This window comes from Temnothorax longispinosus, chromosome 12 (genome assembly GCF_030848805.1).
Source record: "Temnothorax longispinosus isolate EJ_2023e chromosome 12, Tlon_JGU_v1, whole genome shotgun sequence".
Classification (NCBI taxonomy): domain Eukaryota; kingdom Metazoa; phylum Arthropoda; class Insecta; order Hymenoptera; family Formicidae; genus Temnothorax; species Temnothorax longispinosus.
In genome coordinates, this window is record NC_092369.1 from 8,983,785 (window position 1) to 9,004,684 (window position 20,900).

Sequence of the window (20,900 nt, forward strand, 5' to 3'; positions counted from 1 at the left end):
GATCAAATAATCATTCGTCTTCATTCGCGCATGGACTTTTACTTCTTCAAGAGTTCTCCGACATGTAGACGCGATATTGTTTTACGTCGTGATTCTTTACACCGTCTCTTGCTCCAATTGTAAACCTTAGTATTCACGATCGTTCGACAAGAGCGAGGATAAGAGTCAAAGAAGATCAATGGCAGACTACATTTGCTCGCTATACTCTTTTCAATTTCGTCACGTTACTCCGAATTCGTCGTTGACTATCCAGCTCGGCCGAGTTTTGATGTGGGCGTGCGCGTGTCGCGTGACGGAGCTAGAATTCTTACCACGTGTTGGCAAGAGGAATGACGACGCGGCCGAGCGGTAGCCTGCTCGCCGCAACAGAGAGATATTAACACGTTTACAATCTATACCCGCGTATACGTATACGCGCGCTTCTGTGTCGGCGAATGCGCCGTTAGTCGAACAGTGGGAACGTAAATATGGCCGCGGAGAGTGGCGACGGTTTGCCAATATCCCCGTCCGAGAAATCGCTCACCGGTAGCCTCGCGTCCGACGAAAACGAGAAAAGTGTCTCGCGTTCGCCGTCAAGTTATTCCATACGGGAGGACAAATGGCCCGACCTCGTCGTGTCCAGACCCAGAAAGCTGGACGCCTGGTGGTTGCCGAGACGTGAGTACACAGCCCGATGGTTGCATGGTTCCACGATTCGGCGCGCTTTTCAAAAGTTCGCTGCTCGCGGGCTCAGGCTTTGGCGCCCGCGTGTTAAGCGCGCGTGAACGTACTGTGCGCGCACGTGTCTCGCCATCGTTGCTGTTTCTTTATTGACGATCGTTCTGTGTCAGCTGGAGACGTCATAAAAACTCTTCAGATAACACGTGTTCCAATAATTACGTATAATTGCATTTGGATACATCTGACGATCAGGCTGTAAACGGCTGCACTTTTCCTATTACGAAGATCATAAGCGTCAAAAAATTTTTCTCGTGCGCGATTACATGAGATTATTCATTTGTAATGTTAAAGGAAAGAGACATGATTTTTATTACATGGTAATATTTTTATGTTATATAAGATTTAGTTTAAGTCACGATGTCATAAAAGTAAGTGCTCTCTAAAGAACGTAATAATATATTTTTTTTAACGAAAAAGACGGAATAAAGACAAATGTCTTTAATTGAGTCTTGTTGCTCCTACGCGCAAAGTTTTCTTATAATTATTAGTGGATATATAAACGTTATAAATACGTCTCAGCAAGCATGTTAGGAATTTCTGTAAACATTCTAAATTGTTTGGATTTTTTTAGCAGCCCTAATAAATTTTATTCCATGTCTATTCAAGCTATTGGGAGCAATGCATACTTACAAGTAATGAAACATGTAATATTTTAAAAATAATATAAAACAAAAGCATTGAAACGTGATTCGTGACTCCGTATGGAGACGGTCGACCAAATCTGTCAGCCGATTCGATTCCTTTTCACACATATTGGTTTTATAAAAAGTTGATTTAGAGAATTTGAAGATTAGGAATGAAAGAATATGAGATAAATGGTAATTCAATTCGGAAATCTATATTTTATTTTCTTCTTTTTAATATGAAATTAAACGTGATTATATTAACAAATTAACAGATTAAGAATATACAAGTCAATGCAAGCAACAATCATAAATTTATTTTTTATTTATTTTAAATTTATCATAAATTAAAAAAAAACATTTATAAATGTTTGCACAATATTCAAACTATAATTCCTAATAAAGCATTTATAATAAAATTGACAAAGTTTACTAAATTAATTTGAAAAAATTGTACTGTGAAGTTTACTAAATATTTATATCAATGCAGTTACTCAACTTCTGTAATGTCTGTTTATTTTTTTGACACTCTAATTATATCTCGAGCGATAGTGCTTCGCCGGGAGCAATGATATCGCCTGTACATATAGTGCACAATTCTTGACACGTGTACGTCTATCTGCTTGTGATTAATTGTGACCGAATGAGAACAAAGTCATAATCACAATTTGTTGTATTCGTACGTTGATCAACATTTTAATAGGACGTTTAGTGAGACATTTTAATGCTGTTTTTTTCTTGTGATTAAATAATTGTGAAAATGCATGATTAAATTGTACATACTGTTAAATTTTCTACATAAGAAATCCGTATTTATGGCCACTCCAGTTCTAATGTGACATAATGAATACATGCTATGATAATTATTAATTCAAGTGAGATAGTTAAAATAAGGCATTTTACAAATTTACAATATTCATTTATAATCGTGCACGTGACAATATTTATCTTATCGGGATGCCGAAATAAAATTTTGAAACATGGAAACATGCATTGCTTTCTTTTTACCATCCTACTCTTCTCTATTGAGAATTTTGTAAATAAATTATATATTTTTGCTTCGTGCTGCTATACCGGTAAAGCAATACAGAAAAGTGATGGCAGCACCACACGGCAATGCGCAACGGCACCTGTATTGATTATCGTAGATGGAGGCAAAGTCAGCGGGAAAATCAATATCCAAGCACATTTTGCCGGCGCTCTCGTTATTTTCGACGTGAAATTTTCCTCGCTCGACACTCTGCACTCCAATTTCCAAGTTGTTTCTATAAGTGCGCTGATTCCTGGAGCGTGTGTCGCTTTGTGAGCGAATAATTACATCGTCGTGAAGGAACTACGATGTAGTCGCGTTTTAGTGCGCGTTCACCATTTCTTCTTCGCTTGAGCTGAGATTTAATTGTCGTCTCTTCGATACCTGCAGCTTAACTGGAGCAGCATTCCTTATCAAAGAAAGCATCTACTTGTCGTTAATGAGACAAGTAGTGATCGAAGGATAATACCTGAAGAAATAAAACAAGTAACAGGAGGAGGGGAGCGACACAACTATCATACGCAGATTTCTACGTTGTTGCCAACAACGTAAAGTCTGACTGCGATATATCGTTACTCACTGGTGACTCATCCATTGCGACACATTTTTCTCACAGCTGATCGATGTAACAGAAAGAAGAAAATACTTTACTATACGGTATTGAGCAAGTTATTTTACGAACTAACAGACACATATAGACTAAAAAATATATATATTAAAAGAACAAATCGACGCATATTAATTGTGATCAACTCGTTATTTTTTAATAACGGGAAAAGCATTTAATTCGAATAAACGAGCTACTCCAATCTACAAAGATTATTGCAGAGTTATTGAAGAAAAATTTATGCAAATCAAGAGTCTAGTGAACGATCGTTGAAAGATATCGCATAAATCTACGAAATCGATTGAGACAGAGACGGCAGAGGAATCGTCTTCTATGCGGCAGGAATCCCTGACTGGTTTGAAATTGCGGCCGCCGGGCGATCACGGTGGTGTACATCACGGCGGGGTCATGCTGGAGGAAGATATGGCTGGTGCTCAGGACACAATATATCTGTGTAATTTTCGAGTGTCGGTAGATGGCGAGTGGCTCTGTCTGAAGGAGCTTCAGGATGTCGAATTCTCGCTCCAGGATTCGATGCAGCGGTCACCCTCACCGCCGCTCGCTCTCAGTGGTATTAATCATCATCATGATCACCGTCATCACCATCATCATCATCATCTGCAACAGCTTCCCGAGCAGCGAGAGCTTTGCGATATTATGCCACCAAGTCCACCGCCATTGCAGCACGTCTCCAGCTTGTGTCCGTACTGGATGTTACTGCACTCACCCGCATTTTAATTGGCGGAATATATTCGGAGATATATTCGAATCAGTTTTCTCTTTTTTTTCGCTCAGCAAGATTCAACTGTGTTATTATAACATTTGTCCCGTTTACGATACATCGCTTTTCTTGCTCATAATGGAAAACAAAGTTTCTTCCTCTTTGTCACGCTTTAGCGTGGGCGCTTTGTTTGGAATGCATTTCTTCAATAGCGAAACCGTTGCAATTCTTCGGCTTACGGTTGCACTTCTTTATTTATTTATACTTTTCGTTTATTTTAGAAAGTACAAAATTATGAAATTGACGCATACTGTGCTACGCAATCATTCTTATTGTTTAAGTTTCAATATGATCTTTAAGGATATTTTCATATTCAGGACTGGACACTTGCTACTGAATTTGAAATCATTAGTTTAAGTATTGACGAGGGGAAAAAAGAATTAATCGAGATTATACCGCAAGTCAGAACAGACGTATTGTTTTTGCAGCACGAGATCCGGTGATCATCGAGAGGAGTAATCTCGTTAACATTTCAAAACTAATCGTCAAGGAGCTGATTGAAACATCCTTGAAATATGGTCGTATGCTCGATTCCGATCATATGCCGTTGCAACATTTTTTCATCGTCCTTGAACACGTGCTTAGGCATGGTTTACGGCCGAAGAAGGTAAATCTTGCCATCGTGCGGACAGCGGAATAATTTTTCCAATCCGATATTAACTGGCCTCCGATTTCAGGGTCTTCTCGGACCCAAAAAGGAGCTGTGGGATATTCTTCAGCTCGTAGAGAAATATTGTCCTGAAGCACAAGATATTACGTCCAGCATTCGTGATTTGCCTACTGTTAGGTACTATGTATTTCTATTTTGGACACTATGATTCATATTTATTTGCTTGAACTTGTTTGATTTATTATATGAGTAATTAACAATATTTTGCATTACCGCAGTAAAATAAAAATATATGTATATAATATTTTGTTAGGAATTTTTTTTAAAAACATGATCGGTACATTGTATGTTAACCAATGATAGATCTTTTAGATTTTCTCAAGAAATTTTTTTGAAAAGTTTTTTATTAGATATTAATATCATTATTATATTTTTGCTTTTTTATTATCGGCATTTATCGAAAGATGCGGTAGTGTTTCATAACTATATCCTTTCATGAAAACTATATCTTTTCTTTTCAAATCAGATTATTTAGACATATAATTGATAATTGCATTAATTAATTTAATTATGGAATTTTTATTATTTGGAATATAATATTTTGAAATCACTATCTGCATTTTTAGGACGGCTATGGGTAGGGCGCGTGCTTGGCTGCGTATGGCATTGATGCAAAAGAAATTAGCAGATTATCTCAAAGTTCTGATAGATCACAAAGATGATATTTTGTCCGAATACTTCGAACCAGATGCTCTAATGATGAGCGAAGAGGCAATTGTAGTCATGGGCTTATTAGTGGGATTAAATGTGATCGATTGTAACTTCTGTGTAAAGGTCAGTCTGGATTATTGTCGCGTTCTTCACATACATATATGAAAGTGTGCATGTATGCATTTAATTAAAGTGATAATGACATTAAGCCAAGATCGATTGTAACTATTACAACAGGAAGAAGACCTCGATTGTCAACAAGGCGTAATCGACTTTTCGTTATATCTGCGCAATAGTAATCATATACCTGGTGAATCGCCAGACGATGAACTCGAAAACGACAATATGACCACAGTGCTTGACCAGAAGAATTATATCGAAGAGCTTAATCGACATTTAAAGTAAATATCTCGTTATCTCGCGAATTTTGAATGAAAAGTTGCGCATACATACGAATGTTATTGTTCGATTTGACATTTTCTCTGCCGATTTTAGCGCGACGGTAACGAATCTCCAAGCTAAAGTAGAATCTTTGACGACAACGAACGCTCTTATGAAAGAGGATCTTGCCATTGCTAAGAACAATATTTTATCGGTTCAAGACGAGAACAGACAGCTAAAGAAGGAACTTGGTATTGAAGTCAAAGATGCAAACGAGGTATATAAACGTCGTTGAAATTACGTGTTACGTACTGATTGCCGTATTGCTGAAGAATCAATTTAATTTCAGAATGGAAAGGTACCTCTTAAAATAACAGAAACTACTGCTGAAATCGAAGAACTCAGATGCAGAATAGAATCTGAAAAGAAATCTCGGCAAGATTTAGAGAAAGAACTGGAACTGCAGGTTAATAAGGGCTTGTATTGTTTTATGTGATACCTATTTATATTTCTAAATATTTATACAAATAAAATATTAAAATTTTTGATACCTTCCTACGACAATGTAGACTTATAAAAGTTGAGTACATGAAAATGCACATAGCGATTGATGAGTATTTTTTGACTGTTTTCATACAGATTAGCATGAAATCCGAAATGGAAGTAGCTATGAAATTATTAGAGAAGGATATACATGAGAAACAGGACACTATAATATCTTTAAGGCGACAACTGGAGGATATCAAGTTAATCAACTTGGAAATGTACAAAAAGCTGCAGGTTGTATAACTTGCAACTATTCTTGTATAATTTTTTAATCTCCGTGATATAGCCTACTTGCATTTTATTTGGTCAATTATTAAATTTTATTTAAGAAGAAAGAGAGAGAGGGAGAGAAGAGGAAACGTTTATTTCATAATATATTAATAATTTTCTTTTAGTATAGTCCCGTTTTAATTTAGAAAATTAATTATATAATAAAAAAATGTTTACATCTTCCGATAAATAATATTTCTAATTAAACACATGCGACATTTGATATAGACAAGTGTACTATATCACGGAGACGTGATTTCTCTATATAACTTACTGTTTATAAAATTTTTTAATCACAGGATTTATTTTTAAATGAAACCATTATAGTTATAGCACGGAAGCGACAACTTGCTTTACTTTTCCGCATTTTATTGATATTTTCGCTATTTATTAATATTTCAGCCTGTTAGTGAGTAGTTAAACTGTCTTTTATGCAAGATAGGTTGTTGTTACACATTACACTAGCGTATTTAGGCGCTTTTTCGTGGATGTGCTGACAATGGGTGGGAATTATTATTCCGCCGGAATCTTTTCTTTCTCGGAGAGGATTTCGACGGGCACATAAATTCTCCGTTTCTGGACGTGTTTCCCTTGTAGGAGTGTGAGCACGAACTGACACAGAAGGGCGAGATGGTGAGCCGTCTTCACGCGAAGACCAATCAGATCGGCAAGATCCTTAACAACCTCGAGAAGTATAATCATTGGATGAAGGACGGTGAAGGTATACGAAGCCCCACCACTCCGGGTGGCGTATCGAAATCTATTCTTAATAAGACTAGCCCCACCATCCCGAGGGGTTGCCCACCCATGCGACCCGCGGAGAATGCGACCACCCGGCCGACGCCGTCGACGGTCGATCATCAGCGCTCTCTTGACGAGCAGCCGGCGACAGCCTCTAATGACAAATTGAAACAGAGTCGTTCTACCTCCGAGATTTCCATGAATAGTTCAACGACCGAGCAAACTGCGAAAGAATAGAGACAGCCGCCTACCCTTACACGATTAATTCCACAGCGGATCTTGACACTTCGGATATCGCGGCTATTCAGTGCTGCACGCGAGGCGTACATTTTTTATACGTACACCCTACAGAATCGTGCAAAATTACTTTGCCAGATTTCCTACTTGGGTTTCGCGCATATAGCACACTGTCGTACACAACTATTCAGTGCCACTTTTGAAGATTAATCGATGTTACGTTGATAAATTATGTGTAATTACTGTGATGTAACGAAATGATGCAGCAGACTTCTCTAAAGCACTGAATCGAGTTGCCGACGCTTTAATCCGATACAAACTGTTACGTTAAAGACAATAACTCTTGTAGAAATTTCTACAATATTGCAATATAAAATACATGTATACACTAATATTTTTTTATTGAAGAAATTATTGATCATAATTTGCCAATTAACTAATTTTAATTATGACGCATGGACGCATGGAGCGTCTTGAAAAATTTGTCATTGTTTGCAATGTTGATGTGTGAAGCGAAAAAATAATATCCTATAGCAAAATCGCACGACATGTAATATAAATTACTTATTTACTATTATAATAAAGAACTTATCAAGAATTATAATGTTATAAATTCGAAACCTAATATATTTTCAAAATATTTGCTTATCATCGATAGATGCTATTCTAAATATTAGACGCAAGACAAATTTTATTTATAGAACTAGAAGTTTAAAAAATCTGAAGATTCCATCAAGCATTTCGTTACATCATGTGTTTGCGAAAATATACATTCTACTTTCTAGAAGATGCGTCATTCTATTAAACTCATGCTATCATATGCTTAATTATTACGGAAATGATTTTCAACTCATTATGCATCACGTTGCTATTCCAGGTTTAGAAATTTGGGCAAGCCAAAATCGTCTCTTTCTCTTTCGCCTGTACTCAATAAATATTTATTTCAGGAGTGCGAAGGCTCACTTAAGCATAAGACAGAACTGATTACAAAGCTGGAAGCTAAAACACTGTCAATGAGCGAGACCATCCAGAAAATGGATGAGAAGTATGTTTTATTTGTCTTTCATTAGTGTTAATTAACTTATAAGTGCAATTTGATCACGCGCATACTCGGGATTAAAAGTGTAGCGCGCGCGCGTAATCTTTAATATAATAACTACACACATCAAAAAATGTTTTGCGCTTTAATTATGTTGTGTTTTTATACTGAGGCGTTAACACTTTTTTCTGTTAAGCATTTTATCTGATCAATTACTAAATAACATGTTAAGTTAAAGGTGTATTGCTAAACCAGCTTTCCTTTAATATCGTGAATTTCTAGTATAGGATTTCTATATGATGAGTGAGGTGATGGAACTAGTTTGATCAATATTGCTTTATCAGCGTATTAATCTCATCGACATTTCTCGTGCAAGAATGCAAACGTGCAAGAATAATAGAAGTGTTACGTGTTTGTTATCAGCTCATTTTCATTTCATTCGTAAAACAATGAAGACTTACGTATATTTTAGCACACGGCTCTACACTCATCCTTGTTGTAAATAATTTATTTTTCCATTTCAGAATATTTCATTCTTTATTTCGTAATTATTGTAATTAGCAATTGCATTTTTAATATATCAAAAATTCAAATTACGCAAAACTTTTTTTGATGCATATATATACATTTTAAGATATTTTGTTGCTCCATTTTCAGTCTACGTAGATTTAAACTTTTGCGCGTGAAAGATCGTAGTCTTCTAATTATATAAAAGACTACATTTATCATTGTAGAAATACGAAAAGGGCTAATGTTCGCATTTCTTATACGCTTCAAAATTTTGATTGAATCACATTGTGATCGAGATATTATTCAGAAAAATGTGACATTTGAGATGTGTAAGAACTTGACCATTCTTTTCCATCAAACTTTTCGCGTGATGTTAGGATTTCTTAAAGAAGCGTTGACAATGTCTCTCCATATTACTGAATAATTTTAGCAAGCATTATTTACGTACAAATATAGATAGTTGTTGTGATAATATTTTCCTATCAGCTGTCGTTATATGGAATTTTCGGTATGCGAATGGTCATACCAATATTGAAATAAAGCACGCACGCAAATAAATGGACAGCTCTAGCTAGAGATGATTTATTTTTTACTTAGATGTCGCGAATGTGATCGGATTTAGGTAGGATAGATTAAAGACTCGCGAAGCTCTAGGATTAAACGAAGTCTTATCGTCTCACGGGGATATTGGTAAACTTCACTAAATGGCTATTACACAAATAGTTATATTAATATGTAGCAATGTTAATATATTGGCAAGACATATTTTAAAGTCTTTTGCAATAATCGATAAATTTATACATTATCACATAATTATATCAATAAAATTCATTAATGCTGTCGGACAGGGAAAAGTAATATCATCGAACATCTAATCATTCGATATCATTTTTATCACTTTTCCATTATCTGCTAATAACCTTAAGATGAACAAAAATTAACTTCTTATTACGCAAGAATTTTCGTCTGATATAATTGCAAGGGGAGATATAAATTTCCGTATTTTTTTTCTCGTATCTAAATTAAAACGCTCGTTTTATTTGTGATAATCGCGTTTAAGGAACTGATTCGCGATTCTGCTTCACCAAATCATTCCTTTTTCATTTAATGTTCATACATGAAAATAGCTTTGCTACGAGTAAATTATTACATTACTGATATCTGTAGTCGATACATTTATCCAAGACATTTTTCCGTTTAGATGATAGCGTTACTTCCTTATTGGAAGTAAAATGTTCGATGGTGATTAATTAAACGTGCCATATCCATATTACTGATATATTTACCTACTTGTATAAGCGCAGTGAAAATTATAACGCACTCTGACACTACGTGTGCTTGTACCAACACTACGAAAATAAATTTATGATAGAAGAGAGTGTGAGTTTGTTTATCCCAGAGTCATCGCCGATTAAATTAAGACGCCACGACCTAATAAAATTTCTGTGACTTTTATAATTGATGAATAAAGTTCTTTCCTTATTTATTCTTGTATATATAATCACTGTTTGTATGTTAATATCTTGTGAGGTAAGTTATATATACATTATAGCATTATCAAATAAATTACAAATTAGTAAATTACATAAATGCAACGATTTTATTGTTTTGTTAAACTCGTTTGTGTATAAAATATAAAACAGTATAATACGTATAATACGTATTTTTGTTTTACTTTGATATTTGGTCAATGTAATACATGTGCACAATGTGCTATTAATTATATTAAAAGTAATTAAATATAAAATATAATATCAATTAAACGTAAATTTTCTGGATTGGCACTTTTGAAATTTTATCCTTATATTTGATTATATTCACATTAGGTTTATTAATTGATAATATTTGATAATAATTGGGTTTTTCATCCATTTTTCAAAATGAGATAAATGATTTTATTGTTTTATGTAAGTTTGCATTAATTCTTCTACATTTGTTTATGATGCAATCAGTAAACAGTTCCTTAAATGCACTTTTCAAAAGAATACACTTTTATTTGCTTATAACACATATATATAACATTTATCTTGATAAAATTCTCAATTAAATAATAAATATATATTTTTTAGTAAGTTTTTTTAATTTCTGTAAATTGTATATAAAATATGGAAATATACTTCTCTGCAAATGAGCAGGCATAAATAGCGAATCGCAAACCAATTAAATTATTTCTTGGCGATAAAATTGACTACTAAGATATCATTCGGTATTTTCGTATTGAGCGAACAGGGTCATCATCTTAGGTATAACCTTAGGTATAACCTTCACGCATCATTACACTCACATTTCGAAACCCTGAACTAATCTTGGAGCAAGGTACGAGTTAAAGATCGTCGAGCCAATTGAATAAGATAGCTTCTGGCGGTGTAGACGCGAGTTTTATGTCTTCGACGTTTAAGTACCACCGATTTGACTTAATCAGGTGCAAGGAGATGGATGGTGTCAGATCGGGGGCGGAGGAGAAGGTGAGGATCCTGGGTGCCGAGGCTGCCGAGCGAGAGGCGCGGACGAATGGGGTCGAGAGGGAATTGCGACTTGAGCGCGAGTGGAGAACCTCCTTGCAGGAAACATCGATCTGTAACACGGAGAAGATCTCTCAATTACATCAGGAGATCGATCAGCTGAAACGGGTGTCCGAGGTACGTATCCACGCGCGCGATCTGTATTGCCTTTTAAGCGTACCCGCGAATAAATCTCACGGTATCGCCGCGTTATCGTCACGCCGACTCGTAAGTTCAGACAACGGTGAGCCTCGACGGAAACAGCGATTCGATCTTTCTATTTAAATCTCATCTGCGAAACCTGGATTATAATACCTAATTCAATTCGCACGCTGCGACGGAGATTTATCCGCCTTTCGATAATAGAACCGACAGTAAGTACTACGGTACCGCCGCGCCGCGCCGCCCGTCCTGAAATAGATTAATGAAATTTATTTCAAACTACTGAATTTTTATTATTTTTGCGAATCCCTAAAACGTATTACGCGCGTTATTTAGTAGTTCTACAATAAAGATAAGTTAATTCTCTCTTTTTTTTTTAATCTGGACGCGAGACAGTGATATCCACCGGATGTACTTCAACATGATGACTATAATTAATGTACAATGCATAAAAATATACTATTCCCAGTGACGTGAAATACAAAATTAAAAATTAGACGGTCAATACCCTAAACTATTATAAAATAAAATAGCAAAATTTTTTGGAACATTGGAAATACAAGAACATATTCAGATTTTAATACGGATACAAGAATAATTGAAATTTGAAGATATAATTTATAAAATTAATATAATAACATAACGGAATGAAATTTAGATTATCTAAAAAGATTTTGTATATACATTTTGGATATCGATTACATCTCATTCATACTCGAGTCGCATCTCAGCAGCCAATGGACGAATGATTGTGTATATGTCGGATAATCATGATTTTGTTCCAGAGGTACTTGACGCTGCAGGAAGAGTATTATGCCCTGAAGGAGGTATGCGGTGAGCAGGAACGAACTCTGGAGGAACTTGGGGGACAATTGAGCGCGGCCAAATTAGCGGCGGCTGAACTGCGCGAGGCCGCTGACAACGCTCAGCTGCAGCAGCAGCAGCAGTCGGCACTGCAAGAGGGTAGCTCGGTAACCTGGGCAAATGATCGGATGGTCACCCAATGCAAGGGGTGCAGCCGTGAGTTCAACATGACTCGTCGCAAGGTAATCAAACTTTTTAATTGCTCTCACGCCTTCGTAACTTTCCTCTCTTGCTCTCCCTCTCCCTCTCCCTCTCTCTCTCTCTCTCTCTCTCTCTCTCTCTCTCTCTCTCTCTCTCTCTCTAACTTTCCGCCTCAACTCTCGGTTTCTCCGGTTTCTTCGCTGAAACTATCCCTCCCCCGCCTTTCTCCTTGCCATGCTCTTTCGCCTATCCGATCTATTCGCGGAGATGGTTCACGCGCGCGCGAAGAGCTCGGCTGAAAGCGCGGCGCACCGTACGTAATTGTTCAATTATCCCCGCCGTTCGGGAAATTACTGCTTAGCCTGATGTGGATTCCAGCCGTCGGACTCGATGGAGGAGACAAGGCGAAATAAGCGCGCGCGCGCGCTAAATGACCAGGATCGTTCGGGTCGTGGCAGGCCAACAGACTTGGCATCACCACGGGATACATTTACCCTCGGCTGAAGATCTGATGGCGCTCACAGGGCTGGGCGCTCGTCAGGTCGTCAGGATCCCTCGAGATCGAAATCGCTCCTCGCGCGCAACAACTTTGATGCACGACAGTCGTATTATTAGAGATAGCGGGCTATCGCGTTGCTTGGGTCGGCAATTACACTTAAAGGCTTTCGTTTACCTAACTTCCCCCTTTATTAAATCGCGATAGGCCGTAATGAGGGCCGGAATTTGCGGATAGATAAGAGCCCGGCTGAGGGATTACTGGGCTTAAACAAGTTCTCGAGCGGCAGTTGTTAAGCACCTGCCGCAAGAATACGGCGGCCGACGCGTCCGCAACGCTTTTTAATTCGCTCATTAGGGAGTGAGAGACGTGTCGCGTTACACGGTAAAAGCCGAGGCGATATTCCCCGGGCTGCGCAACGAAGCTCGGTCAGAGAACTCTTCACGCCCGCGCCGCACCGGCTCGCTTCCATTTTTTTGAGCGCGAATCACGCGTGCCAGCACGACATGGGCGCTTAAAGTATTCGCGCGGAGATCTTGATCGTTCCGTACGCTGCGGTTGCGTGCATCGATAAGGGAAGCGCGCAGCGCGCCGACAACGAGTGAGTATATTCGTGCATTCGTCATACGGATAAATTCTGTAGCGGGATTTACCCGCGGTCGAGAGTTTATCGAAATTACGCAGACATGAGCGATAAATAATAGAATTTATCGAAATTTGCTGTATGGGATAACCCATGCACCAATCGCTGCGGAAATAACTCGCTCGCGGGGGAATTCCAAAAGAATCGCGTACATTGTAACCTCGTTTAGTCGTCAACGATTGTCGTAACGATTAATCGTGCATGACCACGTGTTTCTGGCTATCACGCAGAACGCCGGGGAAAATCTTCTCTTTAGCCGTAAGCCTGGGATATTTACGGAGCGGCGTTCCTTTTTTTTTTCAGAACGTCCAATTACATTATTTGCACCATCATCCGACATACATTCATGATTACGCGTTGTGCATGCATGGCCCGCATGCATATTCAGTCGACAATGTGATAGAGACGTTGCTCGCCCCATAAAATACATTAGACCGTATTCTCTTCTTTGCTTTACGTAGCCGACGGTTCGAGGAATATACGTTGTGGCCGCGCGCGAGGAAACGGGTTACGGGGAAGGGTTGAAAGGAGGGCGTAGGAAAAGGTGGTAAGTTATTGCATAATAACAAGGCAGTGCTCGGGTATCCTTGTTACTCATTTTTCGCCCGGTAGGTGTATTACCATACTGTTTAATATAGAATAGGCCACCCATGGCACAACCAGCTGTGTGGGTGGGAATCGTGCCAGTGGGCAAGCCGTGTTCCGTTAGCAGGTGCGCAACGGAGAAGCCCCGCCGTATGAGAGAAGGTGCGAGACTTTCGAAAGGTACGCACGGGTTTGTTTGCAGGCGGGAAAAAAATGCGGGATAGGCGCAAGCTCTCGCGCGGACAAAAGCGGGCAAAATAATAATTCTCCTCGTGTTGTGGTCCACATCGTTCAGCGCGGCGGTTGACCGCGGTTAAGACACTGTAAGCTCACATCATGGCTTTTTAAACAATGCCCCGCGGTATCGCCCCGGCGCACGTGACACACCGACAATTCCTTTGCACGTGCACTTGACACAGTTCCCGCGGATTGTACGAAATTTTGATTCCGCGGCGAGAGGTGTTAACGAGACGGCGTGCAAAACTTTTCCCATGTATCTTACGCGTCGCCGGGCGCTTTAATTTGCTCTCGGTAACAGCAAATTGCGACAACCAAGTTTCATCTTGTGCAGTAACAGCATGTAAACATTTTCTAACGGACAGAATCAGAGTTGAGTCAATAGCTTAATGTACGTAAAGTATAGACATTAATTTGAATCAGTCGTGTCGAGATGTGTGTGTAAATATATGCGATATTTCCGTTCAAAACTTATTATACGTACTTTTACACATTTATGCAAAGTAAACATCCTTTTTTCTTCTGTTGTTCGCCATGTGGGCGATAAAAACGCATGAAATACTTATAAAATATCATGGGATTATTGCGTGAGGGAGCATACACGATACACTTGCGATATTGGAGCATCATAAGCAATATCATGTTGGCCACAGATGCTGATAAGTGAATATTATTCGCCGCCGCACACCGCCGGCGATGCGGTAGAATGGTGCCGTAAAGGATGCACTGAGAATGTTCCTATGTGTTGTATAAACCTGAAGTGAAGCTAAAAGACGCTATTTTACACATGATGAATATGCATATTTCAAAATCGTTATTAATCTCTCTGAATTCTCTTGGAACTCTGTTCATTCTATTCCAAATTAAGGCAGACTTCACGACGATGTAACCATCTTAACTTTCTATTTTCTATCATGTGGCCTCTTCAAATCTTGATAAAGCTAACTTTTGATAAGAATCTAAGTTTGTTTGGAATATATTAACACATTGAACATATCGGTTATATGAGACCGATGAAGGCGACTATAATTGCAAAAAAAAAATACTTTGCGTTCTCCGTTTCGTCCACGAAGATAAATAAGCGTGCGATGGCATTTGCGTCTTTTTAACTCTTAACTTTAGAGACAAAAACTCATTTCCTTGCTCATGCGATTGCATAAAAGTGAGTTTGCCCGATGTTACGCGCTACAAAGGCGAGCGAGGTAAGCCGCGAGACGGTCTCTTCGGTTTTACCCGAGACTTTCGCGTCAGCGCCAAGAGTCAAGTCATCTCGCGGGAAATTTATAGATCGCGACGGTCGATCATTTGCCCGACAGTATCTCTCGAATCTGATCTCTCAGACTGATTTATTCGTCTTGGAAAGTATCTGTAAGTAGGTATCTATCACGGTTCAGATAAGGCGCGCTTGAGGCACGCCGGTTACGGAGTTGCGGGCACCAATCTACTACGTTTCGGTCGTAAGTCATGATGACGGTTCAATAATTAACTTTGCGAGGAAATCGGTTATCGGGACGATATTATTCGGGCTCTTACTTCCCGGTAATAACCGGGCAACCACTCTCCCGCACACCCTCGTCACCCTCGCGCTAAGAGGGAAACGACTATCCGACTGTCTCACTTAGAGGATTCAATTTAGATGTAAAATTTAGAATCGCCGCCTCGGTTACGCTTCTCTTTTGGCTTTTGGAGCACGCGAATACCACGTTATTATAATAGACTGTCGGTAATGGCTCGAAAATAAGGATTACCGGGATAATAGAGAAACGGGGGCGCGAGTAGGGGCGCGCGAAATGAACGCAAAGATGAAACGCATGGATACCGTGGGGTACGTTCTCCCCCGTCGCGACTTACAAATTTGTACGGATTCCTCGTGTGATGAATCGATGATGAATTCTTTACATTAGCTCTGAACAAGAGCCACGCTATTAAAAGAAAATTTAATAATGTGACAAAATATCTAGAATACGGGACGCCTTTATTTTTGGCCAATATATATTTTTAGTATCTTTCTTCATTTATATTTTAGCATCTGCGATTTTAAAGAAGGCTACAAAAAGACGAACGAGGCTATTAAGACGTTCTGCATAAACGATGCGATTAACACGAATTTGTTTCACCTATTTGTCCTTATCTTCGCTGTTTCTCGTTTGTCACTTTCAGCAGCTTGTGCCAGTCAGTCCTGTTCCATGTCCGTCTATACCTCAACAATCTAACGACTCTCACATGGAAATGACCTGTGCAAGAAACACCGCAAAAAAGTATTAAGCGCTCTCTTACCTGAAGTTGACGCGCGGACAATAGTATCCCCGGTGCCGAGTGCAAAAAGCTCCGGTCGTTGTCCGCGTGCCAGCTTCAGGTACGGGCATGCACTTTTTTTGACCCGAACGTAACGAGCACACGTAATCCGTAACTGCGAACTACGCTACAGAGCTTTTTACTTTTCAACGTGTAGACCTGAGGCGGGCAAAACTCATCGCCATTATACCGCCGCGAAGTTATGATTGGTTTGGACGTTTCGGTTAAAATCCTAAACTGTTAGCTACGAGATTTAAAACGTACTATATTTACATTGCCCCGGGACAATCGAGATATCTTATAAATTATTGTCGATTCTCAAAGTGAAATTGGTTGAACTCAATATATAGTCGAAGTTAAATGTCAATCCGCCGCATTATCAATTTATTCCTACTTCGTAAATGTTTTACGAATGAAGTTACAATATAAATTGTAAATGTAATAAAGTATATATTATGTCTATAATTATATATATATATATATATATATATATATATTTATTTTAGATCTTTACGTCTAAATGTGACAAATCTTTATGTGACAAATGTAGCTTTATTTTTAGAACGAATAGATTATAGTAATTATTGAAGTTCAATAACCAATTTTCCAAGTTTTCTTAAATAAGTGCAAACGTGAACACACTAATTGTTCTATTTTGCCATACGTTTTACATATTATAGAAGCTGATATTAGATACTTATTACGTAATCTCGTCATTTAAATAATAATAAAAGACATTTGAATGCTGGTATATTTTTATATTTATATATATGTGGAAATGCATGGCTATTTTATATTCAAAATTTGAATGTAAAATCAAATAAATGTAATTTTATATTTATATTTTTATATATTCGATATGTTTGATATATATCGTAGTATAAATGAATATATATCATTAAAATTCAAATATCAATTTTGATGATATAACTCGTAACGTGAATATGCAAAAACATTTTATAGTAGGTATTAACTTTATATTAATAATACAATAGTTTATTTATCGATAAAGGTAAAGCTTAAAAAAATTAATATGAATAGTATAATAGTAAATATTTGTGGCTATTGTTTCTGTTGCAGCACCATTGTCGCAATTGCGGGAACATTTTCTGCAACGCCTGCAGTGACAATACTACAGTCTTGCCGAACTCAACGAAACCGGTACGCGTTTGTGACGAATGTTATGTGTTTCTGGTTAGCCGTTACTCGGTGGTGCGTTAATACTCCGCATGCCATTGTTCCTTTTCGTAAGCGAATTGCAGAGATTTCAGTTCAATGCGAAGTTTCGAAAAAGAAAGAAAAAAAAAAAACGAAAAGGCAAGAACAAAGCAAGAAGGGAAAGGTAACGAAATCTGTCCGCAAATGTAATCTATAAATTTGTACACATTTTGTTTTTACCATACGTGACCATTTATTGTAAATTGGCCGTATGCGATGACGGACAAATCACTCTAACAAAAGCGATATTTTTTTTCCACATGGAATCTTTTTCACACAAGATACTTTCACGATATTTTAGAGTTTATACGCGATGGGAAGGGGAGTTTAGAGAAATATTCAATTTATCAATTTTTATTATACATATATATACTGCAACGTTTCTAATGTATTTTACAAATAACCGACAAAGATTATATACGATCGACAGAATTTATTTCCTCGGACGTATTTTATTTTGTCATAGAGAAACGTTTCATTTCGTGGCACAACAATTACGATTATTTCACCGGTTTCATGAATGACGAGAGTTCAACGATCTGATTGTATAAATACTATAAATGTATAACAAGGTGAATGACGAGAGTTCAATGGTTACGAATTCAACGTTGCACATTGCTTTTAGTACGGTCTCGATTATAATTACATTTTTTTACGCTCAACTTGGACAGGGTGAGATCATATAACAGCGATATGATTATACTCCAAATTTGATTTATAAAGTCTCGAAACTGCAGCTTTGCTCACGCGCGCTGCAGAGTCCAAAAACGCGTGCCTGTACAACGATATTTTTAAGATATTCTATACTGTCTAAAAAGAGATATTATTCGTAAATAAATGAGATGGTTTTCTAAAACGTGCGTTATTTAATCCTAATCTTTTACATTATCTTTTACATTATACAAATATCATATGGAAACATGTTTATTCGAACATGTTTATATTAGAATGTCTCGAGGGAGAAGGGAACAGAGATATATAAATTATGCGGTTGTTGCAGTTCTTTGTAGACTGTTTATTAAAATTTTCTTTAACTGGGAAGAATTAATTAAAGGCGGTGCTACGTAGCAATGCTGGGAGACCTTTGACAATCTTGCGCAAGTACATCTCAGACGTCTTTGATGTTCCAGAAAACCACAATAATTAATTAAATGTATTCGAAACTGGCAGATTCATTCACAGTAATTTAACGCCGTATGTGATAATAAACGAGGATCATAATTTCTGTCAGAAATAATAAAGATTTCGCACACTATTACTTCTCATCACGCGAACTGTATTATTATTTTATCAAAACTTTTTAAAACTACTTAAAACTACAGTCTAATTAGTCAGTATTCAAACATTTTCATATACTCTTCAAACAGTTCTGGTACGAGCGATTCTACAATTGGAAACAGGGCGATATCTGATCCACTTCTCTACTTAAGTTCTATTACAGTGACATCGATCCTTCAGGAAGTATTAACAAGAAAAGAGAAACGGGAATGACTTCTTCTTGCACGAAAGCGATTCGAAAGAAAGAAAGCGGCGCGGCGGCCGTAACGTGTAATCTAGCTGCCGAACGTAAATCCGTTCCTCAGGTGCATATGCCGGTCTCTCTAATCTCTACAATGGGAACCACACGCCATCCCCCATCGACTCCTCCAACGTTGGAAAAGCAGTAAAACAGTCGGGCCGCCCTCCATCGCGCGCGCCGTTCTTATCCTTTTCAGACGTTAACAATGCCTACCACCACGATCCCGGGCGCCGCATAAACGTCAGGTAGAGAGCCGCGCGTGTGTCTGTGCGCGCCTGTGTGTAATATCTGTACGGTACAAGTACGGTGTTAAGGGAGTTAACGGTGTCGTGTTACATGTATGCTCGCGGATACTCGCGCTGCCTGACTGCGGTAAGTTTCTGGCAGGGTGGTTGTGAGCCGCGGCGGGACTGCCCCCGTAGGCCAACTTGTCGGATATCTACGACTTTCGAAAGCTCGTTAGCCGCGAGCGTGCACGCTTAAACGGCCGCTAAATTGAAATCGATCCTCGGCCGCTCGGCATCGATCGCCGCGGCCTCGACGATTGGCGCAAATATATCCGCTTCCATTCTGCCGTTCTGCCCGGCGCGCGGCGTGGTGTAGCCGCGATGGAGTACCTAGTACAAGGGTGCACGCGACAATTGCGCCCGAATGAGTTCGGTCACACTCATTGCAACCTGGTTCTCCAGAGCGGTCGGGAAGGCAAACGGAGATAGGCTTCGTACGGAGGAGATCGAACTTTACCGTTGCGATAACACTCAAATTATTGAGTACGTGTATTCCGCTATCGCGGAAAATATGAAGATTAAATCGCGCATTATTTAGATTATTATATACTGTTTAAATGATTTATAATATTAGATTCTTATCTCTCTTTCCTACTCTTCTCGCGGAATGCGACGCTACTTCTCGTTTAATGATAGTGTGCGGAACGTGATCAAGTTATGATAGTATTTCGTTTACGTTATCGCGACACGTTACAAATTGAAAAATAGACAAATACAGTGTCGTGATCGCGGATCGTTTCGAATCAACTAACGTAAAAGAATATTTTCACAAAATACTTTCGTAAACTTCAGATTATACTGATTATTCGCTCCGAAATGACGAGTCAGCGCGCGAGTGCGCGATCATGCACAAATAAAATAATGCACTACGTTACGGAGCATTAATGATGGTATGGCGTGTCTCACGGGTCGTGGCACGCGGTGCCAAGATCATGAAGGTAAAGTTGCTTTTACAGTGGAATCACTGACACGCAAAGTGGCTTGGTCGCACGTTCTTATATCGCATGTCTTTGTCAGAAAAATTGACTAGCCCCTCATCTTTCATGATACGGAGTCGACAAGTAGCAATTCGTGTCGCGGCTTATGGATGTTTACATTAAGTGTGCCTTTGATATCTCGAATATATTAAGATATTTCAAAATTATA

General features: G+C 38.4%; 1 protein-coding gene across 4 annotated transcripts; it reads left to right on the plus strand.

Annotated features, from left to right (window-relative positions):
* The first annotated feature begins 442 nt into the window (after positions 1-442).
* Positions 443-18,804, plus strand: LOC139823367 (protein RUFY3). Of its 4 annotated transcripts, none has more exons than XM_071795841.1 (12): positions 443-657; positions 4,190-4,368; positions 4,439-4,548; positions 4,998-5,205; positions 5,320-5,483; positions 5,578-5,740; positions 5,813-5,929; positions 6,103-6,243; positions 8,205-8,302; positions 11,229-11,445; positions 12,255-12,515; positions 17,811-18,804. In XM_071795841.1, exons 1-12 carry the CDS (start codon positions 468-470, stop codon positions 17,949-17,951), a joined length of 1,989 nt encoding a protein of 662 aa, XP_071651942.1. In that variant the 5' UTR covers positions 443-467; the 3' UTR covers positions 17,952-18,804. The 4 variants fall into 4 exon arrangements, with proteins under 4 accessions (XP_071651942.1, XP_071651939.1, XP_071651943.1 ...); XM_071795838.1 differs by lacking the exon at positions 443-657 and adding an exon at positions 1,831-3,680; XM_071795840.1 differs by lacking the exon at positions 443-657 and adding an exon at positions 1,842-3,551.
* Positions 18,805-20,900: the final 2,096 nt, after the last annotated feature.

What these genes read in the sequence shown, in the direction of transcription:
- LOC139823367 (XM_071795838.1), top strand. Translation starts at nt 3,314, where the DNA reads ATGCGGCAGGAATCCCTGACTGGTTTGAAATTGCGGCCGCCGGGCGAT. An exon ending in CGTGATTTGCCTACTGTTAG is followed by an intron (nt 4,549 to 4,997) that starts GTACTATGTATT and finishes CTGCATTTTTAG; the next exon opens with GACGGCTATGGGTAGGGCGC. An exon ending in TCAACATGACTCGTCGCAAG is followed by an intron (nt 12,516 to 17,810) that starts GTAATCAAACTT and finishes TTTCTGTTGCAG; the next exon opens with CACCATTGTCGCAATTGCGG.